The 24,534-nt window shown below is 39.5% G+C and overlaps 1 protein-coding gene across 4 annotated transcripts in view; it reads left to right on the top strand.

Moving 5' to 3' along the window:
- CSMD3 (CUB and Sushi multiple domains 3) overlaps positions 1-24,534 on the top strand; it is a 1,152,075-nt gene that overhangs the window by 778,776 nt on the left and 348,765 nt on the right. For all 4 annotated transcript variants that reach the window (XM_054020295.1, XM_054020294.1, XM_054020296.1 and 1 more), the window contains 4 exons: positions 10,846-11,002; positions 16,272-16,463; positions 20,645-20,771; positions 21,922-22,124. In XM_054020295.1, coding sequence (XP_053876270.1) covers positions 10,846-11,002; positions 16,272-16,463; positions 20,645-20,771; positions 21,922-22,124 — 679 coding nt within the window. The remainder of the gene's footprint in view (positions 1-10,845; positions 11,003-16,271; positions 16,464-20,644; positions 20,772-21,921; positions 22,125-24,534) is intronic.

Below are 24,534 nucleotides of genomic sequence, written 5' to 3' on the forward strand. Positions count from 1 at the left end.
GCAGCTCCTTGTAGAAGCAGCATGTCTGCAGCTCTGCACAAGAATTACTATTTGCCTCCCTTGCCTTCCGATATGCCCGCCGCAGCATTTTTTTGATTTTTACATGGCAGTGCTGCATGTTCCTGTCATAGCCCTTCTCCCCCATGCCCCAAGCGATCTAGCCATAGATATCAAAGTTCCTGCATCTGGAGTGGAGCTGTGACTGCGCAGCCTCTTCTCACCACAGACCCAGGAGATCCACCACCACCGGTCTACTCCAAGCAGGAGAGTGTTTGCTGATTGGAGATGGCATGGTCTTCTGGGCAGTACCTATGTTAGCTCTCCATACCGAGCAAACAGGAAGAACAATATCAAAACTTCCTGGAACTTTAAAAGGGGAGGGGTGAATACTTATGTAACTGGCTGCAGAGCAGCAGAGTTCAAAACAGTGAGTAGAGCGGTCATGGTGGGCATTGTGGGACACCTTCTGGAGGCCACTTAAGTTAACGCAAGCAACACAGTGTCTCCACTGATACTGAGTCTCTCTAACTGCGTTGCCCTAAGCACTATGCCTCTTGCCAAGGTGGTTTTATTAGGTCCGCATGGCAGGCAAGTTACAGTGGCGGGAGGAGCATTGTAGTGTGTACACCTCCATAGTTAGGTTGACATAAGCTGCCTTATGTTGACTTAACTTCATAGTGTACACGAGACCTGGGACATTAATGTGCCCTGTAAATAAGTTTTTGGAGCACTCTCTCTCTCTCTATACTAGGAACATTTGCATGGAAATTGAAATTTTTGTTCTTTAAGAATTTTCTATCCCTGAGGTCATAATCCATTTGTGTACCATAATGATGAAAACATAGAAGCAGAAGATTATGGTATACTTTGGTGGATAAGAGCTAGTACATGCACAAAAACACATATGAGCCTTATTCTGTCCTCAAATCCACATTTTTCTTTCATGTACGGAATAAACAATATGTTTGACAATGCAATGCTAGCTTCAGCTTTAGCTGTCAATATTGTGTTGTTCTGCCTCTTTCAAAAGGTGTAGATCTACATATCCATATGTTATCTCTGTTTGGGATGGCAAATTCCCAAAAGTAGGTTGGTTAAAAGAGGGCACACTTATTTAAAAAAAAGTCTTCCTTTGGTAAAATCTTCAGAACCGAAATCAAATAACAGCTTAAATTATATTCATTTGTAGCTCTAAGAACTGTTGATAATTGAGCCTCCTAGAATGAATAGCCAATTTAATCAGGTATCCAAAGGTAAATGCGAACACTCAGAAGCATCAGATGGGTCTGTGACATTCAAGAGGTGGAATTTGGGTCCATCTATCAATGAAAATAATATATTTTCCACACAATATTTATGTAATTAAAAACATCCTTAAAATGTAATATATTAAAAAAAAAAAAACTTTCCCCAATATTTAATTCATTTTGATAGGGGAACCATATACACACTTTTCTTTGTTTGTGTAAGACAGATGGGAGCCATTAAGAAGATCAGTCTTTCAAAATGATTCACACAGGTAGAATCTGATGTCTGCAGTGAGATGCCACATAGATAATTAGCAATAGCAAATCATGAGTCATCTCCTTGCATTGGGGCGATGTAAAGGGAAATATATCATTTTGAGGCCAAATGATGTTTTCAGAATCCTTGTTTATGCTATGCATTTAGTGCATAGCCTGCACAAATTCTTATTTGGATATTGGGGTATCAAGAAAAGGATCATTTCTACATTAAAATCAAGCTAGTGGGCCAATCTTGACACCCCTAACTCATGAGTACTCCTGCTAACTTCAGCATTGGACTGTGCGTGAAATACGGTTCCCCTGACGTCATTGGCAAAACTCCTAGTGAGTTTAGTGCAGCCAGAGTTTCACCCTTAGTCACGATTTCTGGTACAGATCTCATGAGGGAACTTATATTAGGTGCTGCCATTCTCTTTGCAAGATAAATATGTGGAAAATGATCACTGGGCCTGTGGTAGTGAATGACTAATGCTGTTTTCTCCTTATCCATCCAGGGATGTAATACTATTAAGTAATGTAACCTGGATAAAATATAAGAAAGGAGAACAGACTGAAAAGGAAAGTGATACAAACACATTGAATCTGGGTTTATATGCCAGTGTATTAGACTGGGGGGATTTCCCAGTGTTCTCAGTTGAAATGTACATTAGATTGATATTCAATTCACTCAGCCTGAGGAAAAGTTGTTTTGTTGTTGTTTTTGTTTTACATTTAAATGCATGATATTTTCCCCCTTTCTCCTCCAATGCCCCAGGGGCCATTTCCCCTCTGTTCTCTTGTACAATGAATCAGACAGAGAATTCCAGTAACCTCAGCAAACCTTGACATTATTTTCCATTGTGGATATGGCATAGAGTAGGGTGTATTTTACAACAAACCTGCTAGCAGATCCATAAAGCAGGTTTATAGAATCATAGAATTGTAGAAATGTAGGACTGGAAGGAACCTCAGTAGGTCACTTAGTTCAGTCTCCTGCACTGAGGAAGGATTAAGTGTTATCTAGACTATCCCTTACAGGTTTTTGCCTAACCTGTTCTTACAAACCTCCATTGATGGAGATTACATAACCTGCCTGACCAGTTTATCCCAGGGCCAAACTATCCTGACAGTTAGGAAATTTTTCCTAATGTCTAACCCAGGGGTCGGCAACCTCTGGCATGCGGCTCACTAGGGTAAGCACCCTGGTGGGCTGGGCCAGTTTGTTTACATGCCGCGTCCGCAGGTTTGGCCGATCAGTGCTGGCTCCCACTGGCCAGCACATCCATCGGCCCGCACTGCTTCCTTTGTATTTTCTCCAAGTTGTCTACATCTGTCCCGAAGTGTGGTCTGGACACAGTTCTCCAGTTAAGTCTTTACCAGTTCTAAGTAGTGTGACTTCTCATGTCTTTCTTGCAACATTCCTGCTAATACATCTCAAAATGATGTTGGGGTGTGGGGGGGGTGGAGAGTTGTTTGTTTGTTTGCTTTTGCAACGGAATTACAATATTGATTCATATTTAGTTTGTGATCCACTATAACCACCAGATCCTTTTCTGCAGTACTCCTTCCTAGGCAGTCATTTCCCAGTTAGTGTCAACTGAGAGAACTCAGTTGTCATATTAAACAATGGGAAAGGATTATTATAGTAAGAAGACTGATGAAATTTGCAATACAGTATGTGTTGGGGAAAAAAATTAAAGGCATAGAATATTTATTTCATGAATTGAACTTATGGGAGATTTTGGGAAACTACTGGTACCAATTTTTGTAATTTATTAATAATCTTTATGTTAGTTATTGGTCACACAAGCTACATACTTACTTATCAACAAAATTATGCATTGGTTATACTGTACACCCTGAATCTATCATGCATTTCAGTAGGGTTGAACACTAAAAAGTTACTCCAATATTTTTATCCAGATGTATCTATGAAAAACTACTGTGTCTTCAGCATATATTTAACCAAGGGCAGATTTTTTTTAAAAAAGTATGTTTAAAAATAAAATAAAGCCAGGGTCTTTAAGAGATATCAATTTTAACTAGCTTGGCAGGATCAGCGGAAGGGCCATCAAATACAAGTTGTTTTATCTTTAAGTCAGATGTGATTTAAATGGCTGTACAGTGTACCACTAATTCTCCTAGAATGGTTTTCTTTGTTTCAGGTCTGCTTTCAATTCCAATTCAAAAGTCATTTATTCTGCTGCGATGCCTCTGGCCTAGCCTGATTACTAATCTCAATTCAATTTTCAAGGACTTGTAAATAAAGTTAAGCTAGGCATCCACTCTGTCTTTAGTGCATATACTTTCGTGCTACCCTATTCAGTTAATAATCATTATTTTTATTTTTATTTGAATCTGACATTTTTGCCCTGAGAATTGTTCATTGCTTACCATGTGAATTATCCATCTGTCTAGGTACCGCTATTCCCCTCATCACCATAGTTTCTGAGAGTCTAGAAACAAGGATGTTTTTATTCTAAGGCTCAGTGTTTCTTAACATCTTGTAATTTCTTTATTTCTGTATATTTACACTGTGCAAAGTGGCCACAAAGGAAATATGAGGCCCCGACATGCACAAGTATGAGCTTTTTCTTTTTCCCAGTGGTGCTCAACCCCTCTCATCCCCAGCCCCTGCCCTCACTCCACCTTTCCCCCAAGCACACGCCCTGCCTCTTCCCACCCCCGCTCCGCTCCTCATCTTCCTGCCTAGTTCTTCCCCCTTTCCTGAGCGTGCCTCGTCCCTGCTTCTCCCCTTCCCCCACCAGCGCCTCCTGCATGTCGTGGAACAGCTGATCGCAGAGGGCGGGACGCGCTGAGAGGGAGGGGTAAGAGTTGATCATCAGAGCTGCCAGCGGGACGCGCTCGGGGTGAGGGGAGCTGGCTGCTGGTGGATGCAAAGTACCTACTAATTTTTTAATCTGTGTTTATGGCTGCATGGAATATTCCTGGCACAGCAATACCTTCAGGCATGTGCAGAGCTGAATGTAAACTCGCCGTATAGAAGCCCCCATGTCAGGGGACAAATTGGGGTCATCTCAGGGTCGGCACAGATAGGGATGGCATGTATTGACACAGGAAAGGTGTGGCTAGGGTAATCTTGCACCCTGGCTCTTCCCAGATTGCTACAGGGCCCATGAACTAAACTGATTCCAAGATTGGGTAGGTACAAGCCACATACACACACAAGCTGCTTCCTCTTCTGTTCTCTGCGAGAGAGCCTTTGGCAAAGCATCATTTCCCTGGGAAATGACTTTCCCTCCCACTCTGAAATTTTGCATTTTGTAATGGAGTATAGGTTTTAGGGCAGTTTCCCTGAGTGCTTATTTTCCACCAGTAGTGTGTTGTTGAGCTCCACATCTCTTACTTTACCTAGCACTTTATTTTCCTCCTGTGTTGCCGCACAACAGATTAGTGATATCCCAGGAGGTTCAGAAAGACAGTTTTATCACCAGACACATTCTTTCCTCTCCTTCAAGATCACCATCATGTCTTCAATATGAACAACTTGTCTGGTTTTTGGGTTCATCATTTGAAACTGTTTGAACACTTAATGCAAACATGTTTTGGCCTATAGGTCAGTTGCTCTACTAAACACAGATTACATCTTCGGGCATTTATTCTTCTTCATTAGTGACAGGTCAGCTAAGTTACACAATATTGTTTCTGTTTATTGAATGAGGAGGCCAAGCAGAGTTTTTAATGTGATTGTGAGAACTTTCACACAAACATCTTTGGATGAAATATTTGCAAGATTTCCACTTTCTGAGATGTTCTGGGGGATGGGACGATAGACAAAACATTATTCACATAAAATGCCATCAGAGAAAATTTGTGGATTTTATTTAAATGAATTTTTATCAGTACTTTTTACAGAATTCATGAAGCTCTATTCAAGACAAATTCTCATGTAATAATTCAAACCTCTTTGACTATGGCTGGCATATTAATAATCAGAGACTTGATTTTCTATCTATTTGGATGAGGATTGTAGCTGATTATTATTAATTATAATAATTGAGCAAAATGCTTATTAAGTGCTAGAGACTGTGAAAACATATAGAAAGAAATGGTTCCTGCCCTGAAAAACTTTCAATCTAAAATCTAGTGTTTATTTACCCTTTTGGTATTGGAACAGAGATAGATTAATTGGGTAATTGTAGTTTCGGCAAAGCTTTCCATAACACATTAATAGCTAAGACTATTTGTACATAATTTATTTGTTGTTCAATATGTCCAACTCTTTGTTCTTTTACTGTGTATTATATGCAAATAATTTACCATCTTTTCTATTTATGCAGTATATTATAAGCCCTTTATACTCAAGGCCAAGGGTGTGTTTTCATTATATGTAGTCAATGTCAGTATCTGAATTATGTAACAGTTTTATTTGCTGTTTTCAATGATCAAATAATCCTGGTCCTTCTTAAACTTAGATTCTAATATTAAGAAATGACTTCTTTGTTGGTAGTTCTTGTCATTTCTAATTCAGGAATTTCAGGATTTTATTGTGTGTATGAGAGACTTTCTTCATCACCTTTATGGACTCAGCTCCCCCTCCCCCATCTTTTTATACTCGTCAGATGTCTTCTACACAATTTCTTTACTTATTGCCCTTCCCTTTGAAAAGTAGATAACATTATTTCAGGCTCAATGTGAAAAAAAAATCCTTTATTTTATAAAGTATATATGGACAGCAATGTTAATTACATACAGTATAGTTAAGAATCATATCACAGTGTTCTTCTGAACATCTTTTGTTTTTGTTTGTTTGTTTGTTTGATTTGTTTCCAGGTCTTTTTCTGCATGTTAGTTTAAATTAGCAAAGATAAAGGAACTGTTTGCTCAGATACCAGATTACACACTATTATGTTTGCTGTCTACGAGCAAGCATAGCTTCTCTATAAGTTGTGATGAGGACAGCTAGAAATTGTAATCTATTTTGTGGCCCATTGTTGCCAGTCAGAGATTATGCCCGGTGTGGAACTGAGAATGGTGCACTGCTGTTTGTTTGTTTATGGCTTACTATGTGTGAGACACTTTCCAGACATGCAAAAGGACCAGTCTTGCTCTGAAAGACTCACAACCTAAGGACAGACAGACAAATAGAGGAATTGGGAGTGAGAACATCTAATAGTGATCTTTTCAACTTTATGAAGTGGATCTTTAAGAAAGACACAATTGTGGATGGGTTAGAGGCTTTTCAGATGAGCACGGTGAGGTTATACAGTGTATGACAGGCACGTGGAAGAGGTTATATAAGTGATCCCACAGTAAGATGACACACTGGTAGCAAAGGCTGGGAATGCTGCTGAGTGGAGAGGCAGGGCAATGAACAATTAAACAAGGTATGATAGGCAGGGAGAGGCAGAGTTATGCAGATCTTTGAAGGTGATCATAGTAAGATTAAATATGACGTGATAGTGGATGATGAGCCATTTCAGGAATTTGGAATAGAGAGTATCATACCTGGAGTTGTTGATTTTGTGGCTCTTGAATACAAATACTGCACTGTTGGAAATATTATTTAGATTTCTACATTGAGGAGCATATAGAACAGAAGCTTCATTGGGAGAAACATATGCAGTGTATACACAAAACATACCAGACAATTATAAAGTTGGATATCTGGTAGTTAGCTGTCTTGCAATTTCAGTATATTGTAGCCATTTTCTGGAAGGCCTTTGAAGGAAGTAACGTCTACATAAGGAGCTATATGTGAACCTGATTTTGAAAGTTGTTACAAAATGGTGCATCGAGTACTTTGGCATAAATAATCTTCCTATGCTTACTGTATTTCAAAAAAGAGTGTTTTGATATCTAATCTCCGGAGCTCTCCAGAGATCTGAAATTACTGATGCAAGTAATTAGTATTTAATAACAGAATAGTATCTCCAAGAGATTGTTTTCCTAAATAGTCTTCTAACATACAGTGCAGCATTTATTTACAATGAACAGAAACTTCTAGTTAACCATAGGGTTTTTTTAATGGCCCTGTGGGTTGCATTGGTTAGGGTTACCATATTTCAGCAAGCAAAAAAGAGGACGGGAGGAGCCCCGCCCTAGCCCCGCCCCTGCCCCTCCCACTTCCCGCCCCCCCAGAACCCCCAACCCTCCCCCCGTTCCTTGTCCCCTGACTGCCCCCTCCTGGGACCCCTGCCCCTAACTGCCCCCCAGGACTCCACTCCCTATCTAAGCCTCCCTGCCTCTTGTCCCCTGACTGCCCCAACCCTTATCCACACCCCCACCCCCAGACAGACCCCTGGGACTCCCACGCCCCATCCAACCACTCCCCACCCCCTGACAGCCCCCCCCAGAACTCCCAACCCATCTAAACCTCTCTGCTCCCTGTCCCCTGACTGCTCCGATCCCTCTCCCCACTCCTGCCCCCTTGACAGCCCCCCCCAGAACTCCCAACCCATCTAAACCTCTCTGCTCCCTGTCCCGACTGCTCCGATCCCTCTCCCCACTCCTGCCCCCTGACAGCCCCCCCGCAGAACTCCCAACCCATCTAAACCTCTCTGCTCCCTGTCCCCTGACTGCTCCGATCCCTCTCCCCACTCCTGCCCCCTGACAGCCCCCCCCCAGAACTCCCAACCCATCTAAACCTCTCTGCTCCCTGTCCCCTGACTGCTCCGATCCCTCTCCCCACTCCTGCCCCCTGACAGCCCCCCCCAGAACTCGCAACCCATCTAAACCTCTCTGCTCCCTGTCCCCTGACTGCTCCGATCCCTCTCCCCACCCCTGCCCCCTGACAGCCCCCCCCCAGAACTCCCGACCCATCTAAACCCCTCTGCTCCCTGTCCCCTGACTGCTCCGATCCCTCTCCCCACTCCTGCCCCCTGACAGCCCCCCCCAGAACTCGCAACCCATCTAAACCTCTCTGCTCCCTGTCCCCTGACTGCTCCGATCCCTCTCCCCACTCCTGCCCCCTGACAGCCCCCCCCCAGAACTCCCAACCCATCTAAACCTCTCTGCTCCCTGTCCCCTGACTGCTCCGATCCCTCTCCCCACTCCTGCCCCCTGACAGCCCCCCCCAGAACTCCCAGCTCCCCACCCCCCTGCTCCTTGTCCCCTGACTGCCCCTTCCTGGGACCCCTGCTCCTAACTGCCCTCCAGAACCCCACCCCTAAGCCTCCCTGTTCCTTGTCCCCTAACTGCCCCCTCCTAAGACCCCCCCCAACTGCCCCCCAGGACCCTACCCCCTACCTGTACCCTGACTGCCCAAAACTTTCTCCACCCCCCCCCCAAAAGCCCCCCCCCGTTTCTTGACTGCCCCCTCCAGAACCTTCCTGCCCCCGGTCCCCCTTACCCTGCTGCTCAGAACAGGGTGTTGGGCTCTGTGCGAGCGGAGCCGGACACGTGGCTGCGCTCCCCAGCACAACAAAACCCGGTCCCTGGCCCTGCACAACAAAACCCGGTCCCTGGCCCTGCACAGTGCTGCCGGACCGGGTTGCAGGAGAGGCCAACTCAGAATGCAGGGCGGCTCCAGCTCCTCTACAGCTGCTCAGGAGTCCAGCCCGGGATTTTTCTGCAGCCCTCCCAGCCGCTCGCTCTGCCGGGGGAGGGGGAAATCCCGGACATTGTGAGTGCTTTACAAATTCCCCCCGGACGCTATTTTTAGCGCGAAAAGGAGGACATGTCCGGGTAAATCCGGACGAATGGTAACCCTACATTGGTTGACACTCCACAGTAACTACTTTTTCTTAAACTCCATTCTAGTGGAATTTGGAAATTCTACAGGAGCAAATCTTGCTGGACTTGGAAGCCACAATATTATGAAAATTCACGTAAATTCCCCCAACACTTTAATAAAACACATTCCATTGTATTAGTTCATCATCACATACATGGCTTCACCTAAATAGAAGACTCTTGTTTTATAGAATGCCTTTAGTACTTTGGAATATTCCAAAATGCTAATAAAACAGTTAATTAGCTATTAGAAGTTCAGAGGCTATGTAACAGATATGGGATAGTTGTACTGTGATTCACACAGAGCCATTAGCATTAAAGTCTGTGAGTTTATTTGTTTTTGTTGTTGTTTCCTTGTTTTGACTGAGACAAGGAATGTTGGCCCAGACACTGGTGTTATTCTGTAATCTCATTCTGAAAGTGCTATACCTCATTCACTCAGATGATCATCTGAAAGATAGTGGACAGATTCCATTTTTACTAGAGGCTTATGCAGAAGTCTCTGATTAATGCTAAATGGGAGTTATGTATGTAAATCCTCCACACAGATGTAAAAAGGAGCTCATAATAGTTACGGACACATTTTAAATTCCCGTTTAATACATTGGGTATTAATGTACATGGGTACATGGGTAAGAATGGTATTTTTGGTTTGTGTTGATTTTGCTATACATTCATATTTACAAATACAAACACTAAATAATTTTTCCACTGATAAAAATAGACTTTATTTAGCATTGAACATGAATATCTATTTATTTGACAGGAAAAGTTTTGAGTTTCACTGTGCAGCAAATCAGGAATAAGACAAAGGTCAGAATTTAGTCATGTACAAATGTAATCATTCTTAAAACTTATTTGTCAAAGATTTTAAGTGTTAAGCATAGCAACTACAGTTAATCAAATTACAGTTTAACTTTCTCATGGCTGAATGGAATGTAACAACCTCTAATGTTTAAAAAGAACAAAATTTGCAATGAAATCTGCTACATGTTATTAGAATAGTTTATTTAAAATGTTTGGGATTTTTTTTTTCTATAGCAATGTCCATTGTTAAATAGGGGAAAAACATTTCTTGAAGAAAAATAAATAAAAATCTTGGTTTCCAGTTTACATATGAATTGCATTGTTCTTCCAATTTAAGGAGCCAGTTATTCTATTTGTTTTATTCTCATTCCTTTTATTTTATTGATATATGTGTACCTTTCTTTACTTTATTTTGCAGAGATTTGTTTAACATTCAAGGCTGGGGAGACATTACATTTTTACATTACACCACTTCCAGGACTGAGGCAGAAGTGCGTACACAAAATAATATGATATGTTGATATGTTGTGGTGAATGTTATAATATTGGGAATGGCAAAGTAAACACAGATGTTTAAAAACATTTTGCTGAAATGGCAACCCTTTCCACTTCAATTGTCATGCAAAAAAGAACTGACATATTTTAAATTGTGCATTTGAAAAATCACCACAATTATATCATAATTCAGGAAAAACAAACAGCATATGCATAAAGAGCTCTCTAAATTTACTTACAATAGATCCAAGTACAATAAGCATCCTTCCACTTAATAGAGACGTGTGCAATTATGTTGTAACTGAATTTTTTTTAAATTGTACAAGTCACATTTGTTTTACAGATATATGATGGAAAAGACAACACAGCTCACCTGCTGGGTGCATTTACTGGGGCCTCATTGAGAGGACTGACACTAAGTAGTACTTCAAATCATCTGTGGTTGGAATTTAACTCAGATACAGAGGGAACTGATGAAGGTTTTCAGCTTGTTTACACCAGTAAGTATGTAGACAAATAGAATAATGGATTTATGTTGTTCATGGCTTGAAACAGTCATTGTTCCTACTCATAAATTCAAATGATGATAAAAACTGGTAAAATATTGCCACCAATTCATCACTCTCTCAAAATAATCCATTTTCAACTTTCTGCCCAAATCAAACATTTATTATATTGGAACTCTAGCTTCTGTATTACTCAAATATTCTAGTCTGGAAATTATACAGTGTAACTCATTGTCACAAGATATTATAGAGGTAAGAGCTTAATAGGATTCAGAGAAGGATTAAAAATCTACATGAATAAAAAAATCTGAAATTATAGTAGCTAGTCTTAAAATAAATACAAAAACCTAACGAACGCTTCAGAACATAACCAATCACTAACCACCTAGAATTACCAGGAAACATCCTCATGGATAAGTTACTGTATAATTGTCTATTGATGGGGGAATGAGCGCTGCCTCTGAAGCATTTGGTACCGGTCACTTTCAGAGACAGGATACTGGATTAGACAACCAACTGGTCTGATCAGGTATGGAATTTCAGTATTATTATACATGTCATTGACTTTCTGGAATTTCCAAAGTGAAACTAAAACACATTTCACAGAGCTTGTGGCATAAGCAAATTATGTTGGTTTTGTTTTCTACATTTTCCTTGGGGCACAGTCCCCTGAAAATAAACAAACAAACCATAACATAAAGGGCTATGAATTGCCACTATGAATGATAATGAATAATCATTGGGTGAGGGAAAGAGAGTGAGAATGACTTCAGATCCTGATGGATTAGGATACTCATTTACAATGTGAGAAACCGTACTTCAAATTCCTGCTCCAAGGAATATTTAATTATTTATAGCAAATGAAACAGCTTTAACAGGCGAGATTGAGAAAGATTTACCCGAGGGGATAGAACACTTCACTGTAAAGTGGGATACTTAAGTTCAAAGTCCCATTTCCTCATCAGCTAAAGAGAGGAATTGAACCTTGATCTCCCACATCCTAAGCATGTACCCTAAACACTGGACTAAAACTTACAAGAGAGGTGGTCGTCATCATCCTCCCTCCCCCCAATATCTTATGAATCTAGTCCTCCTTTGCTTTTGTGAAAATGCCTGAAGAAAGTTTTTTTGACTTTTTGACTAGTTGAAAATTTGTTTTTGATTTGATCCACAGCAAAACTTATTTAATTTTTCAGAACTGCCAGGGAACCAAAATATTCATTAAAAAGAATATATATGTATATATATATATATGTTTCACTCTATATGCATCCGAAGAAGTGGGTTGTAGCCCACGAAAGCTTATGCTCTAATAAATTTGTTAGTCTCTAAGGTGCCACAAGTACTCCTGTTCTTTTTGAGGATACAGACTAACACGGCTGCTACCCTGAAAAATATTCATTATTCACCAGTTCTAATCACAGCCTTCTCAGTGACTTTCCCAGAAAATGGTTAAGGGACACAAGTCAATAGTTAGCTTCATTGCCAACATCAAGAGTTAGATTCTTAAACATGGACCTCACATGCCTGTTCCCCACACCCTCAGGGTAACAAATGAAAATCTTGGCCAACAATGGGACTCAGTACTTCCCTCTTGGCCTTCAGCATTCAGTCAGAACAATGATCCAACTCACAGGTCATGGCATGAAGGTCCCTGTCATCTCCATATTCTCAGTGAGCCATACTGGCTGAAACTCAAGTAGAGAAGACACATCATTTAACCTAACAAGTCATGTTTCCGTTTTCATGTCAATAGATAGCTCAGTCCAAATCTGAGCAGTTTTGTTGTAAAGTAAATGAAAATTCTTCACAATTAATAAGCATAGTTCAGTAACTGAGTGGATGTTGCGCAAATTGTCAACCACTCAGCACAGTTCTTCAATTTGAGACTGTGCATGCGATGGTGGAAGTGAAGAACATTTTCTTTGCTTCCTCTTCAGCCATATGTGGGAATGTCTGGGACACATGCACCGTATGCCCTTATTACCCATGCACATTATGAGCTAAGTGCTATTATTAAAATTTGCTTGTGTTCCAATAGAATGAGATTCCCAGATTCCCTAACTTTTCAAATCAAAAGTAATTTTCACTGGAACACTCACATGCACTTCTTCTAAACGAGAGCTATTTTTTGGCCATATTTCAATTTTCTAACCCCAGCTGGAATTTTGTAATAAACAAGTGTGTTTTTTATCTCACTATCCTACTCCCCTTATTCTCAAAAGTGACAGAATTGTTTTGGAGCAAACTTTCCCAAACAATTCATCTTCAGGCTGGGATCAGCCTGAACCTTTCAATCCCCCAGTTCTGAAAGTCATGGGCTTCTGAAAGAAGGATTAGAATGGAAGCCCTTATGTAGTTAACTATTATGAAAGTGCTTGTTTGTATTCAAACAATGTGGCTTTGGTAAAGGAGAGGGTTTTAATTTAAAGCTTAAAAAGAAAACAACAACAAACAACCATGCTCTGCAATTTTGCTAATGAGCGCCTACACATTCGTTGTCAAACTAAATCAAAGTGTCATCATGATAATTGGACAATTAATTTTAGTGTTGTGTTATAAGTTATTGTAACATTTTAGAAGTAGATGATATTTATAGTACATATAGCCATTTCAAGCCATGTAATTACTCAGCACTAAAAAAAAGATTTCATGGTTCTCAACTGAAAGGAATGTGATCTGAAATACATCATAAAGACAAGGAAATTCTGACTTTTTCAGAATATTGATAATCTCAGCAAATTAAACTCAATATACTCTGCTTTTCAATTCAGACTATTGTCAATGCACTTTTTTATTCACTGATAGTGCTACAGTTTATTGTAATTTAATTTACCACATATATGTGCATTACACTTTGTAACAAGCAATTGCCAACCAAATGTATGGAACCCTCAATTTTGTTGTTGTTTTTATTTTTTAGATCAGTTCAAGTTCAACTTAAAATAATCAAAAGGTTTTGTATTTCACTGGCTAACTGAGCCGTAGGCATAGCAGCTGCAGTAAGAAGAGGTGAACAGCACATTCACTAAAAACGTGCAGTTTTTGAAGGCTATATCTTAAACATAGGAAAGTTTATAACCTTTCTTAAGGAAAATCAAACAGCCTGAAGAAATTAAAGCCTGTTTAATGTCATTCATTGAGGACTTGTTTACACAAACACTTAGTTCACGTGAATCTGGGATGTAAATCTACCATGCAGTAGATGTCAGTTTGAACCCTGCTGCCACTCACTAATAGACCACTATAGTGTGTTTTAATCTACTCTTGTTTCAAAGTGGGGTAGGTTAGAGAAAACTACAGAATGTTTAGTGCATGGTAGCAGGGTCCACATTTACACCCCAGCTTGCAATGATCTAATTGGTGTAGACAAGTCCAAAGACTTCCATTGAGACTTAGGGTATGTCTACACTGCAGTCGGGCTGGAGGTATGATTGCAGCCCATGTTAAAGATCAAAGCTAGCTCTGGTAATAATAACAGCAAAGCTGCAGCTGCAAAGTCTAGCCTTGCCCACCAAGGACCCTGGATACATAGTCAAGTTGTAGCTGCCTGTGCTGCCATAACTTCACTGCTATTGTTACTTAAGATAGCTTTGATCTAAGTAAAAAGAAGAACAGGAGTACTTGTGGCACCTTAGAGACTAACAAATTTATTAGAGCATAAGCTTTCGTGGACTACAGCCCACTTCTTCGGATGTAGTCCACGAAAGCTTATGCTCTAATAAATTTGTTAGTCTCTAAGGTGCCACAAGTACTCCTGTTCTTCTTTTTGCGGATACAGACTAACACGGCTGCTACTCTGAAACTTGATCTAAGTAGTTTATGTATGCTGCAGTCACATTTATAGATTGCAGTGTAAACCTAGTCTGAGGGTCCTGTGTGCCCTAGTATCTTTTGAAAGTGGGACTTAAGCACCTAAATTACTTAGGTGCTTTTGAAAATTCTATCTGAAAAAAAATATCTGTTCTTTAAAACACACACACACACACACACATTCACAGAGAATCACAATATTTTTCCTAGGCCCCCCTTTGAAAATCCTGTACTTTTCTATCAACTTTAGAATCATAGAATATTAGGGTTGGAAGAGACCTCGGGAGGTCATCTAGTCCAATCCTGTGATCAAAGGACCAACCCCAACTAAATCATGCCAGCCAGGGCTTTGTCAAGCTGGGCCTTGAAAACCTCTAAGAATGGAGATTCCACCACTTCCCTAGACAACCCATTCCAGTGCTTCACTGCCCTCCTAATGAAATAGTTTTTCCTAATATCCAACCTAGACCTCCCCAACTGCAACTTGAGACCATTGCTTCTTGTTCTTTCATCTGCCACCACTCAGAACATCCTAACTCCATCCTCTTTGGAACCCCCTTCAGGTAATTGAAGGCTGCTATCAAATCCCCCCTCATTCTTCTCTTCTGCAGACTAGATAAGCCCAGTTTCCTCAGCCTCTCCCCGTAAGTCATGTGCCCCAGCCCCCTAATCATTTTTGTTGCCCTCCGCAGGACTCTCTCCAATTTGTCCACATCACTTCTGTAGTGGGGGGACCAAAACTGGACGCAATACTCCAGGTGTGGCCTCACCAGTGCCGATTAGAGGGGAATAATCATTTTCCTCGATCTGTTGGCAATGCTCCTACTAATACAGCCCAATATGCCATTGGCCTTCTTGGCAACATGGGCACACCGCTGATTCATATCCAACTTCTCGTCCACTGTAATCCCCAGGTCCTTTTCGGCAGAACTGCTACTTAGCCAGTCGGTCCTCAGCCTGTAGCGGTGCACGGGATTCTTATTTCCTAAGTACAGAACTCTGCACTTGTCCTTGATGAACCTCAGCAGATTTCTTTTGGCCCAATCCTCCAATTTGTCTAGGTCACTATGGACCCTATCTCTACCCTCCATCATATCTATCTCTCCCCCCAGCTTCGTGTCATCTACGAACTTGCTGAGAGTGCAATTAATCCCATCATCCAGATCATTAATAAAGATGTTGAACAAAACCAGCCCCAGCCCTTGGTGCACTCCACTTGATACCGGCTGCCAACTAGACATCAAGCCCTGGTCACTGCCCATTGAGCCTGACAATCTAGCCAGCTTTCTAGTCCCATTTAAAAAAACAAAACAAAAACAAACCTTAAATGTGTTGCCAAATGAAAAATAAAAAATATGCTATGTTCAGACTGGAAGACAAAAAGTGTTTAATTTCACAAATGTGTGTTATTATTTTAATTCTGTTACTCCACTCTTTATTCTCATTACAGATTTTGAGCTTTCACACTGTGAGGATCCTGGTGTGCCACAATTTGGATACAAGATCAGTGACCAAGGCCATTTTGCTGGCAGTACTATCATTTATGGATGCAATCCAGGTTACACACTCCATGGAAGTAGCCTTCTAAAGTGTATGACAGGGGAAAGAAGGGCATGGGACTATCCTCTGCCATCCTGTATTGGTAGTAGACTCTTTTTAACTTTAATGTGTTTAAAAAAAAACAGAAAGAAATTGAGATCCTTATGCTTTTATGTTTTCTAGAAGCTTGTTAATTTTGTATGTGTGTGATCTGGCAAACCCTATCCAAACCTGCTAAATATATCACTTCTTGGCATCTGAAAGATGTAGCTAGACAATCAGGAAAGTAAATATTTATCAGGAGTGCATCATGGAAATTGTAGTGAAATGAGTTCCTGGTAGTTTTTAACACTTACAGATAACTTAGAAAAGGTATCTACAGTCTTGCTGAACTATTTCTAAAACCAGTCAGTATATTCCATGAATATGATTAGTTATAAAGCACTTTTCACATGTAAATATTTTTACATAATAGAGTGCAAATGTCAAATATTAAGAATACTGTAGTACACAACAGGAGGGGGGTGGTTAGAGTGTGGTTTTGCTGCAGCCCTATATAAAGGGTGACACATAGTGTGTTGCCTCACAAATAGTGCAGGGAAGAAGAGTCATGCCTCCTTATTTGATTTTGTTGCGGATTGGTCCTGCTTTGAGCAGGGGGTTGGACTAGATGTCCTCCTGAGGTCCCTTCCAACCCTGATATTCTATGATTCTATGATTTGGGAATCGGGGAGAGAGAGGAAGGGATAATAATTTGTCATTGGTTGGATGGAAGCCAAGGCTCCATCTATGTTCCTCTTTGCCCACATTCTTTCAAGAGGGGGTTGGGGGTAACAGGCAAAAAGTTTGCACACGCCCCTTTATGCTCAGACTTAATTTATGTGAAAACCTCATAGGTGTCTTATTCTGTCTTATGCCTTTGCATAGCCATTCATTCTAAGATCCTGTCTAGCCAAGAATAAGCATACTAATCAAATGAATTAAACATATCTTTCAAATTAATAATTGGTCATCATAACAAAAATATCCCAAGATTTTGTTGGTCCTTACAACTAGTGATTATCATAGAATCTCAGGGTTGGAAGGGACCTCAGGAGGTCATCTAGTCCAACCCCCTGCTCAAAATAGACCAATCCCCAGACAGTTTTTTACCCCAATTCCCTAAATGGCCCCCTCAAGGATTGAACTCACAGCCCTGGGTTTAGCAGGCCAATGTTCAAAACACTGAGCTATCCCTCCCTCCTTTTGGATAAGAAGTCCTTCCTGGGCCAGCAAATCTACCAACTTGGAGTCATGAAGGCTGCCAAGCTGTCTCAAGGTAGTGAATATGAACCTCAGGACAGACTATTAAGAAGCAGGGCACAAACCCTAAATTATACTTAGGTTCCACCTGCCATTTATTCAGTGTGAACTCCTCAGGCACTTATAACAGCCCATCCATGGAGTCACAGACAGTCCCTTTGGGTACTCCAATCTATTTTGTCATCTAGTCAAAGTCTCTTACACCAAAAACTGCAATATTCAGGTTACTTTCAGTCCCAAACGACCAGTCACTTACCCCAGGTCAATTGCACCTTAAATATCATACCAAAGAAAAAGTTTGTAGCCCGTCCTATAATAAACTATCTAAAGATTTATTAACTATGAAAAGGAAATAGAGTTATTTACAGGATTAAAGCTTGTAAACACACACACATAAATAAGTTAGTCTTAAGTTTCAAAAGGTAATAGAAGCTTCTATAATAAGCAAGCTGGATATATCCCTTACAGCTAACCCAGGCTAAACACTGGGGATCTCTTGCTTATGCCTATAAAACCTTGCCCTCGAGTTCAGCAGTGTAGAGATGCAGTTTCTCCTTGTTAGGGATCTTTATTCCTTCCCTCCTTCTCTGAGCTGCCAGCTCATCTGATGGGAGGAATTCACTTATGTATCTTGTCTTCATGGGGTGGAGGAGAGCAATCAACAAAGTCTTTTGTCCTCTATGGTGATCCGCAATTCAGTTTATTTTTGAAGATATATTTCAGTTGTAAACCAAATGAGATGTATCCAGACAGGAGTTTGTTAAATTGCTATACGCCAGTTATAAATCTAATTAAGTGTGTCCAGGAGTTTGTACTGGTTTGGCTAAATAGATTCTTAACATAACTTTAGTGAAACCAGTGTGAGATTTGTATATAGTCAAGGTGTAAGAAGAGGAAAAGAAAAGTAGGTGTTGACAGTGACTATAAAATGATGCTATTTGATTCCACATTCCTTAATATAGTTTGCTTATTCATGTTAAATAAAATAAAGACCAAAATGTAGATCTATAGAATACATCTAAATAATACATTATATATCCTATGTCTTCCATGTACCTCCATGTCTTCTGGTCTTTGTATGTTGTCAAGTGTACTATCAAAGCTTAATGATGTCTTAATAATAGTACAAACTGAAGAAATTGGTTAAAAAAGATATGAAACCCAGCCAAGCAATATAGCAGCTAAGCTACATAGAAAAGGAAGATCACTAAAAGTATTGTGTTCAGTTGTGTCCAGAACTAATGACGAAGTGAACAAGTTCTAAAGTAGAGATGGGTCTGAATCAAAACAACAGATCCAGTCACCTTCAAATTGTGAGTTAGTTGAGCTCTGAATCAGGACTTTGTGGCTGTGTCCTGCTTTTTCTTGATAATATACCATACCAAGCCCCTAGATTCAAACATTCTTGAATTTAGAGAAAGTCTTGATACTGACTTGAAGTTTGAGATCATGGCTCATCTCTAATAAATATTGTCAGGTTTTGAAATTTAGAACTCTAATCATAATAATTATTAATAATACTAAATTAAAAGTATCACAGTAAAAAGTCTAAAAGATAGTCAGAAGTTTTTAAATTTGACATTATAGTCAGAATCAGATTAATAATTTAAATGTTCACATTTCAATGCAAAAAAAAGTCTTCATGACATTGATGCAAACAAAATGTTGGAAAATGTATGGAAGTATTTTTACCAATTTCTGCAGCCATAATAACCAGAAATGAACCAAATGTATGTTTGCCACTGCCATGAACAGTTTATGTCATACTCTATTCCTTATGGTGAGGGGAGGAAAATCATTCCATTGTCATTATCCTCAAATCTGGAACAGAATTTCTAATATTGTTTCTTGGAACAAATATAATTTTTATTTTATTTTCTTCTGCCAACAAATAATATTATTCTCACAGTGCACTCATTTTATGCCCCCAGTCTACAGTGAGAGTAACAATCAATCCCATTCTTTGCCTTGAACAGTCACGAAGGAATATTTCTCAAAAGACCTTGTAGGGGTTATCAGGTTGAAAATACCTAAAAATATATGAGAAGCTTGAAGGGACTACCTGTCTCTGAAAATTTGCTTCTACTATGTCGGGAAATCAATCAAGAGTGCTGTTTCAATTAAATTTTGTCACAAAGCTCATAGATCATAAGGTAATAAATCTCCCAACTAAATATTTTAGGTGATGTTAAATCAAAATTGAACTGCATTTTAACTACACCAAGAGATCTAATCAAAGCATTATTTTGGCTTTGGTGTGGCCAAGAGAGAAAGCATTAGAGTGATTTAAAAGGAAGGAAAGCAAAATAAGGAGATTTAAAAGGCCTGAGGGGTCTTTGTAAAAATTAGGTTTTCTCAGAGGTGGGCTAGAAAGATTATGAATTATTCAGGTTTGATTAATGATTGGCTAAGGCCAGCTAACAGGGAGTAACTTACCGTCTGTTGTCATTTAAGAAATAATGTAGCTTTGCTATGATTATACATCTTTGGTAAAAAGTTTTACAACTTTGCTTTTCAAGCCCAAACTTTTAATTTCAGCCTGCATATTCTGGCTTTATTTAGTTTTTTTCTGCCTCTCTTACTTTGCATTTTCTTTCTTTCTTACATGTCTGTTATTTATTTTACTCCTAATGCTTTATGGCTCTGTCATGCTTTCAGTTGTTAAGCTAAATTCTGCACTGTTTTCATTGGGGAGTTTTTCTTACTAAAAATAAATGGCATGGTATGTTCCATAATGACTGTATTGCCTTCAGAATTATCAGAAAAGCATAGGAATTATAGCAAAATACATAAACATGTGAGTAAAAATACACCAGTACCTTATCTTTCCAAAGCATTTTAAGTCTCCTTCAGTCTTGTGTTAGGATTCAACACTTTATGAAATTATAACATTCTTATGGTCAGCAGTATATAAATATAGTTTGGGAGAATCATGTTTAATGTGATAAAAATGATATGTAATTCAAATTGTGTTTTCGTTAGCTGAATGTGGAGGCCGTTTTAAAGGAGAATCATCAGGAAGAATCTTATCTCCTGGCTATCCTTTTCCCTATGACAATAATCTGCGTTGTATGTGGATGATTGAAGTAGATCCAGGAAATATTGTCAGGTACTGTAATTGAAGCAAATATGGGCTTATGTTTAAGATAGAGAAGGGTTCAATCCTCAAAATGTGGATCCAAGCCTATATGTCTAACAAAAGTCTGATCCACGATTTTGGTTTAAGCCCGTCTCAAATCTGATTGCCATTACTCTTGTGAGTGAGGGTTTGTAGGGTTAGGTAGTAAAATTATTTCATTAGTTAAAATAGTATGATTAGTTTTAGAATCAGTAGCTGTTAAAACACACAAATACATGTACCTACAAACACACATACACAGAGTATATGGCTCTAAAGCCATTGGACCCAGCCAGCATAAGACAAAGTGAAAAAAGAGAAATATTGGAGGGAATAGGTGGCATCTTAGTAATTAATTTCAAGTCAAGCATCTGATGACAATTTATCATTAGATGCTTGACTGAAACAACATATGTATTTCCAAAAGAATTATATGGGTACATTTTAATTTGTGTTGATCAGGTTTTGACATATATAACATGATGTTATTTTAATATGACTAAGAAAATAATACCTGAAATGCCCTTTAAAAAAAAATAATTTGGATTACAGGTTGAACCTCTCTAGTCTGGCACTCTCTGGTTCGGCAACTTCTGTGGTCAGGCATGATTTTATTTTATGTTTTTTTATGCTTTATCTGCTTATTTCCTTGTCCCAAAACAGTAAAATTGTGTAACAACACTAACACTTTGTTATGAAGAGAGCCAGTAAGTCTTGGCTAGGCGGCATTGCAAGCATTGTTCTGTTTATTCTCCTTGGCAAGATAAAAATAAAAAGAGACCTGCTCGCTAAAATATTGACCTCTCGTGGTTCGGCAAATTCTCTGGTTCGGCACCGGGCAGGTCCCGAGGGTGCCAGACTAGAGAGGTTCAACCTGTATTTGAATAGCCCAACCAGTATTGTCTGTAAACTCAAATATAGTTAGATACAAAGAAAAAATCAAACCATTATCAAAATATTTTGTATGTTTAATGTATGTTCACCTCTTTACTTTTATGGTTCATAGTATCAAAAGAAATATGGAGAAATATTTGTGTAAATTCAGATTTACTTGCTATATTGATTTTAATATTATAATTAGAGATGTTTCTGGGGGCGGGGGAAACAAACAAGTTGACAGAACTATCATGGTCCTTTACAGCCTCCAGTTTCTTGCTTTCGATACCGAAGCATCACATGATATATTACGAGTTTGGGATGGGCCACCAGAAAATGAGATGCTACTCAAGGAAATTAGTGGATCTCTTATTCCAGAAGGCATTCACAGCACACTGAACATAGTGACTATCCAATTCGACACAGACTTTTATATAAGCAAATCTGGGTTTGCCATCCAGTTTTCAAGTAAGTTAATATTTTTTTAAATAGAATCTTATATTGTGCTCCTTGAGCCAGTTGTGGTCGTGTTCTTCCTCTCATTGAAGTTAATGACATAATTTTCATCGACTTCAATAGAAGCAGAATAAGCCTCCAAATTGTAGTAAGTATTATAAAGCTGTATTTTTGTCATGTTTGTGGCAGAAATTGTTGTTTCCATGGTTTAAAAAAAAATCCATGACTTTTGCTATGTTGGCATGGCTTCAACAGCAGCTGAGAGACAGTAAGAATGTTCATAATTAGGGCCAGTGGCTTGTCACAAAGGAGATGGAGGTGGGAGTGTCACAGATTCTATGGAAGAAGGAATTGGAGCTAGCATAACTGCTTTCAGAAAGATCTGTGCAGAGATCCTGATGCCTTTGGATTGGCTGAGGTGCTGAAGAAAGAGCAATGGATCTCTCCCTGCTTGCCTTCTTGCACTGCTTCATCTACTGGGTTTAACAATCAGGCAGTGTGATTGTGGTTTTAAACTGTTACTCCAATGTTACTATTTTTTAATGGTTAAACCAAAGAAATAATGTAACTTACATTTTTTTTTACTAATTTTTCCAAGCAATCATTTTCCAAATCTTTTACTGTGACAAACCATTAGTTATGAGACCTGATCTACTTACTAAGGCAAAACTACCAGACTTCAAAGAAAGTCTAAGAGTATTTTCTGATAAGTATTGAAGGACTGGATCCAGTAGTATAATTTTCTTCAGCAGCGTTGACACTCCTTAATTATGCTTAACATAGGCTCTGTATATTTGATAATAATCCCACTCACTTTGTTGTAAGAATATTCATACATATGTACGTGCACGTACATACACACAAATACCTTGGAGATGAGTAGCTCGGGGGCGAGGTGAATATGATGTGTGAATCTGTGGTGGGAAGTCCCTGTCCCTGCTCTTTCGACAGCCATGGTAGAGGCTTCTATGGTGGGAAGTCTCATACTCTTTCTACAGCCATGTGGCTCCCCACACAAAATCCTGATTATCCCTCTCCCCCACATAAATGAACCTGGTTCTCCCACAGCCCTCAAAATATTGTCCCCACTGTTTATCTCACACAGCCCTGCTCCACCATGCTCCGATACATACCTGTAGGCAGCCTACCTTTTCAATCCTTAATCACGCTTTCTTAGTTGGTGTTTGGGGTAATATGTTCTGGAGTGACATGGTGGGAGAATGGTGTGCTTGGTCATTTAGCTAGTCAATAGAGGAGCATATGGCTAGAGAGAGGGAGCATGAGGCTGAGCACAGACAATGGGGGAATTGTGCCTGTGTGTGGAGAAAGATGGGATAAATTTGCTTGAGCTGGGAGAGAGGCAGGGGCAAAGTACTGCAGAGAGGATCTCCCCTCTGACAAGCCTCCTATGCTCTATCAGAGTGGAACTTCACGTCACCCACGAAAGCTTATGCTCCAATACATCTGTTAGTCTTAAAGGTGCCACAGGACTCTCTGTTGCATAATACTGAGTGGTTTTTTTAGTTAAATTAAGTGCTTATTATTAGAATGGGATGCTCACACTTTTACCATCAGTTGTGTACAACTCTGTATTCTGTGACATAGCTACAAAACTGCATGTGCATAACTTAATGACTCCAATGGATGCAACTGATGAGATAGCCAGAGCAAAATTATTGCCTACAATGAATTAGAATAGAATTTGATTCCATTTATAGATTGTGCAATAGATATGAATAGAGAGATTTAGAAAATAGTTAATAATAAAAAGGGTGTAATGCCACAGTGGTCTTGAAAGAAAAGGAGATGCATATAGAAGGAGGTATACTGTATTATATATATAGTATACAGAGAGATTAAACAATAGTTATCATTCTTGTATCTACTTTACTATATGCAGAGCTGGTAGCACCATCTGATATTAATGTTATCTTGCGCTTCGCATTATAATACCTTGTTTTTAGTGGCTTAAAATTTTGCCAAGCTTGAACTGTTTTGGCTGAAATTTTACATGGAAGTGTCTGCATTAGGGTGAACTTTTTAATCTCTCTCTCTCTCTCTCTCTCTCTCTCTCTCTCTCTCTCAGCCAAAACTGTTCAGCTATTTTCAAGAACTAGGCTAGGGGAAAATAAATTATTTTGTCCATGTTAAAAATAAAATCTTTAGATTTTTCTTTGATATGCTCTGGTGTTCCCAGGCTTTGGAGCAGGGACTTGAAATTTGGCAGGGAGTTGCCCTTGTGTCAGGCATATGTTTTTTTCTATCCTTGTGAAAATCTGCTGAAATGTATCCAAGTTATAAGCCTTTGAAAAATTGCAGTTCAATAGAGACTTCTTAGATATTAGCAGCTAAAGTCCTCAAAGATTCTGTGCTCACTGTGCATGCTCAAACCTCTAACAGCTACTAGCACTGACCAGACTGT

This window comes from Malaclemys terrapin, chromosome 2 (assembly GCF_027887155.1).
Source record: "Malaclemys terrapin pileata isolate rMalTer1 chromosome 2, rMalTer1.hap1, whole genome shotgun sequence".
Taxonomy (NCBI): Eukaryota; Metazoa; Chordata; order Testudines; family Emydidae; genus Malaclemys; species Malaclemys terrapin.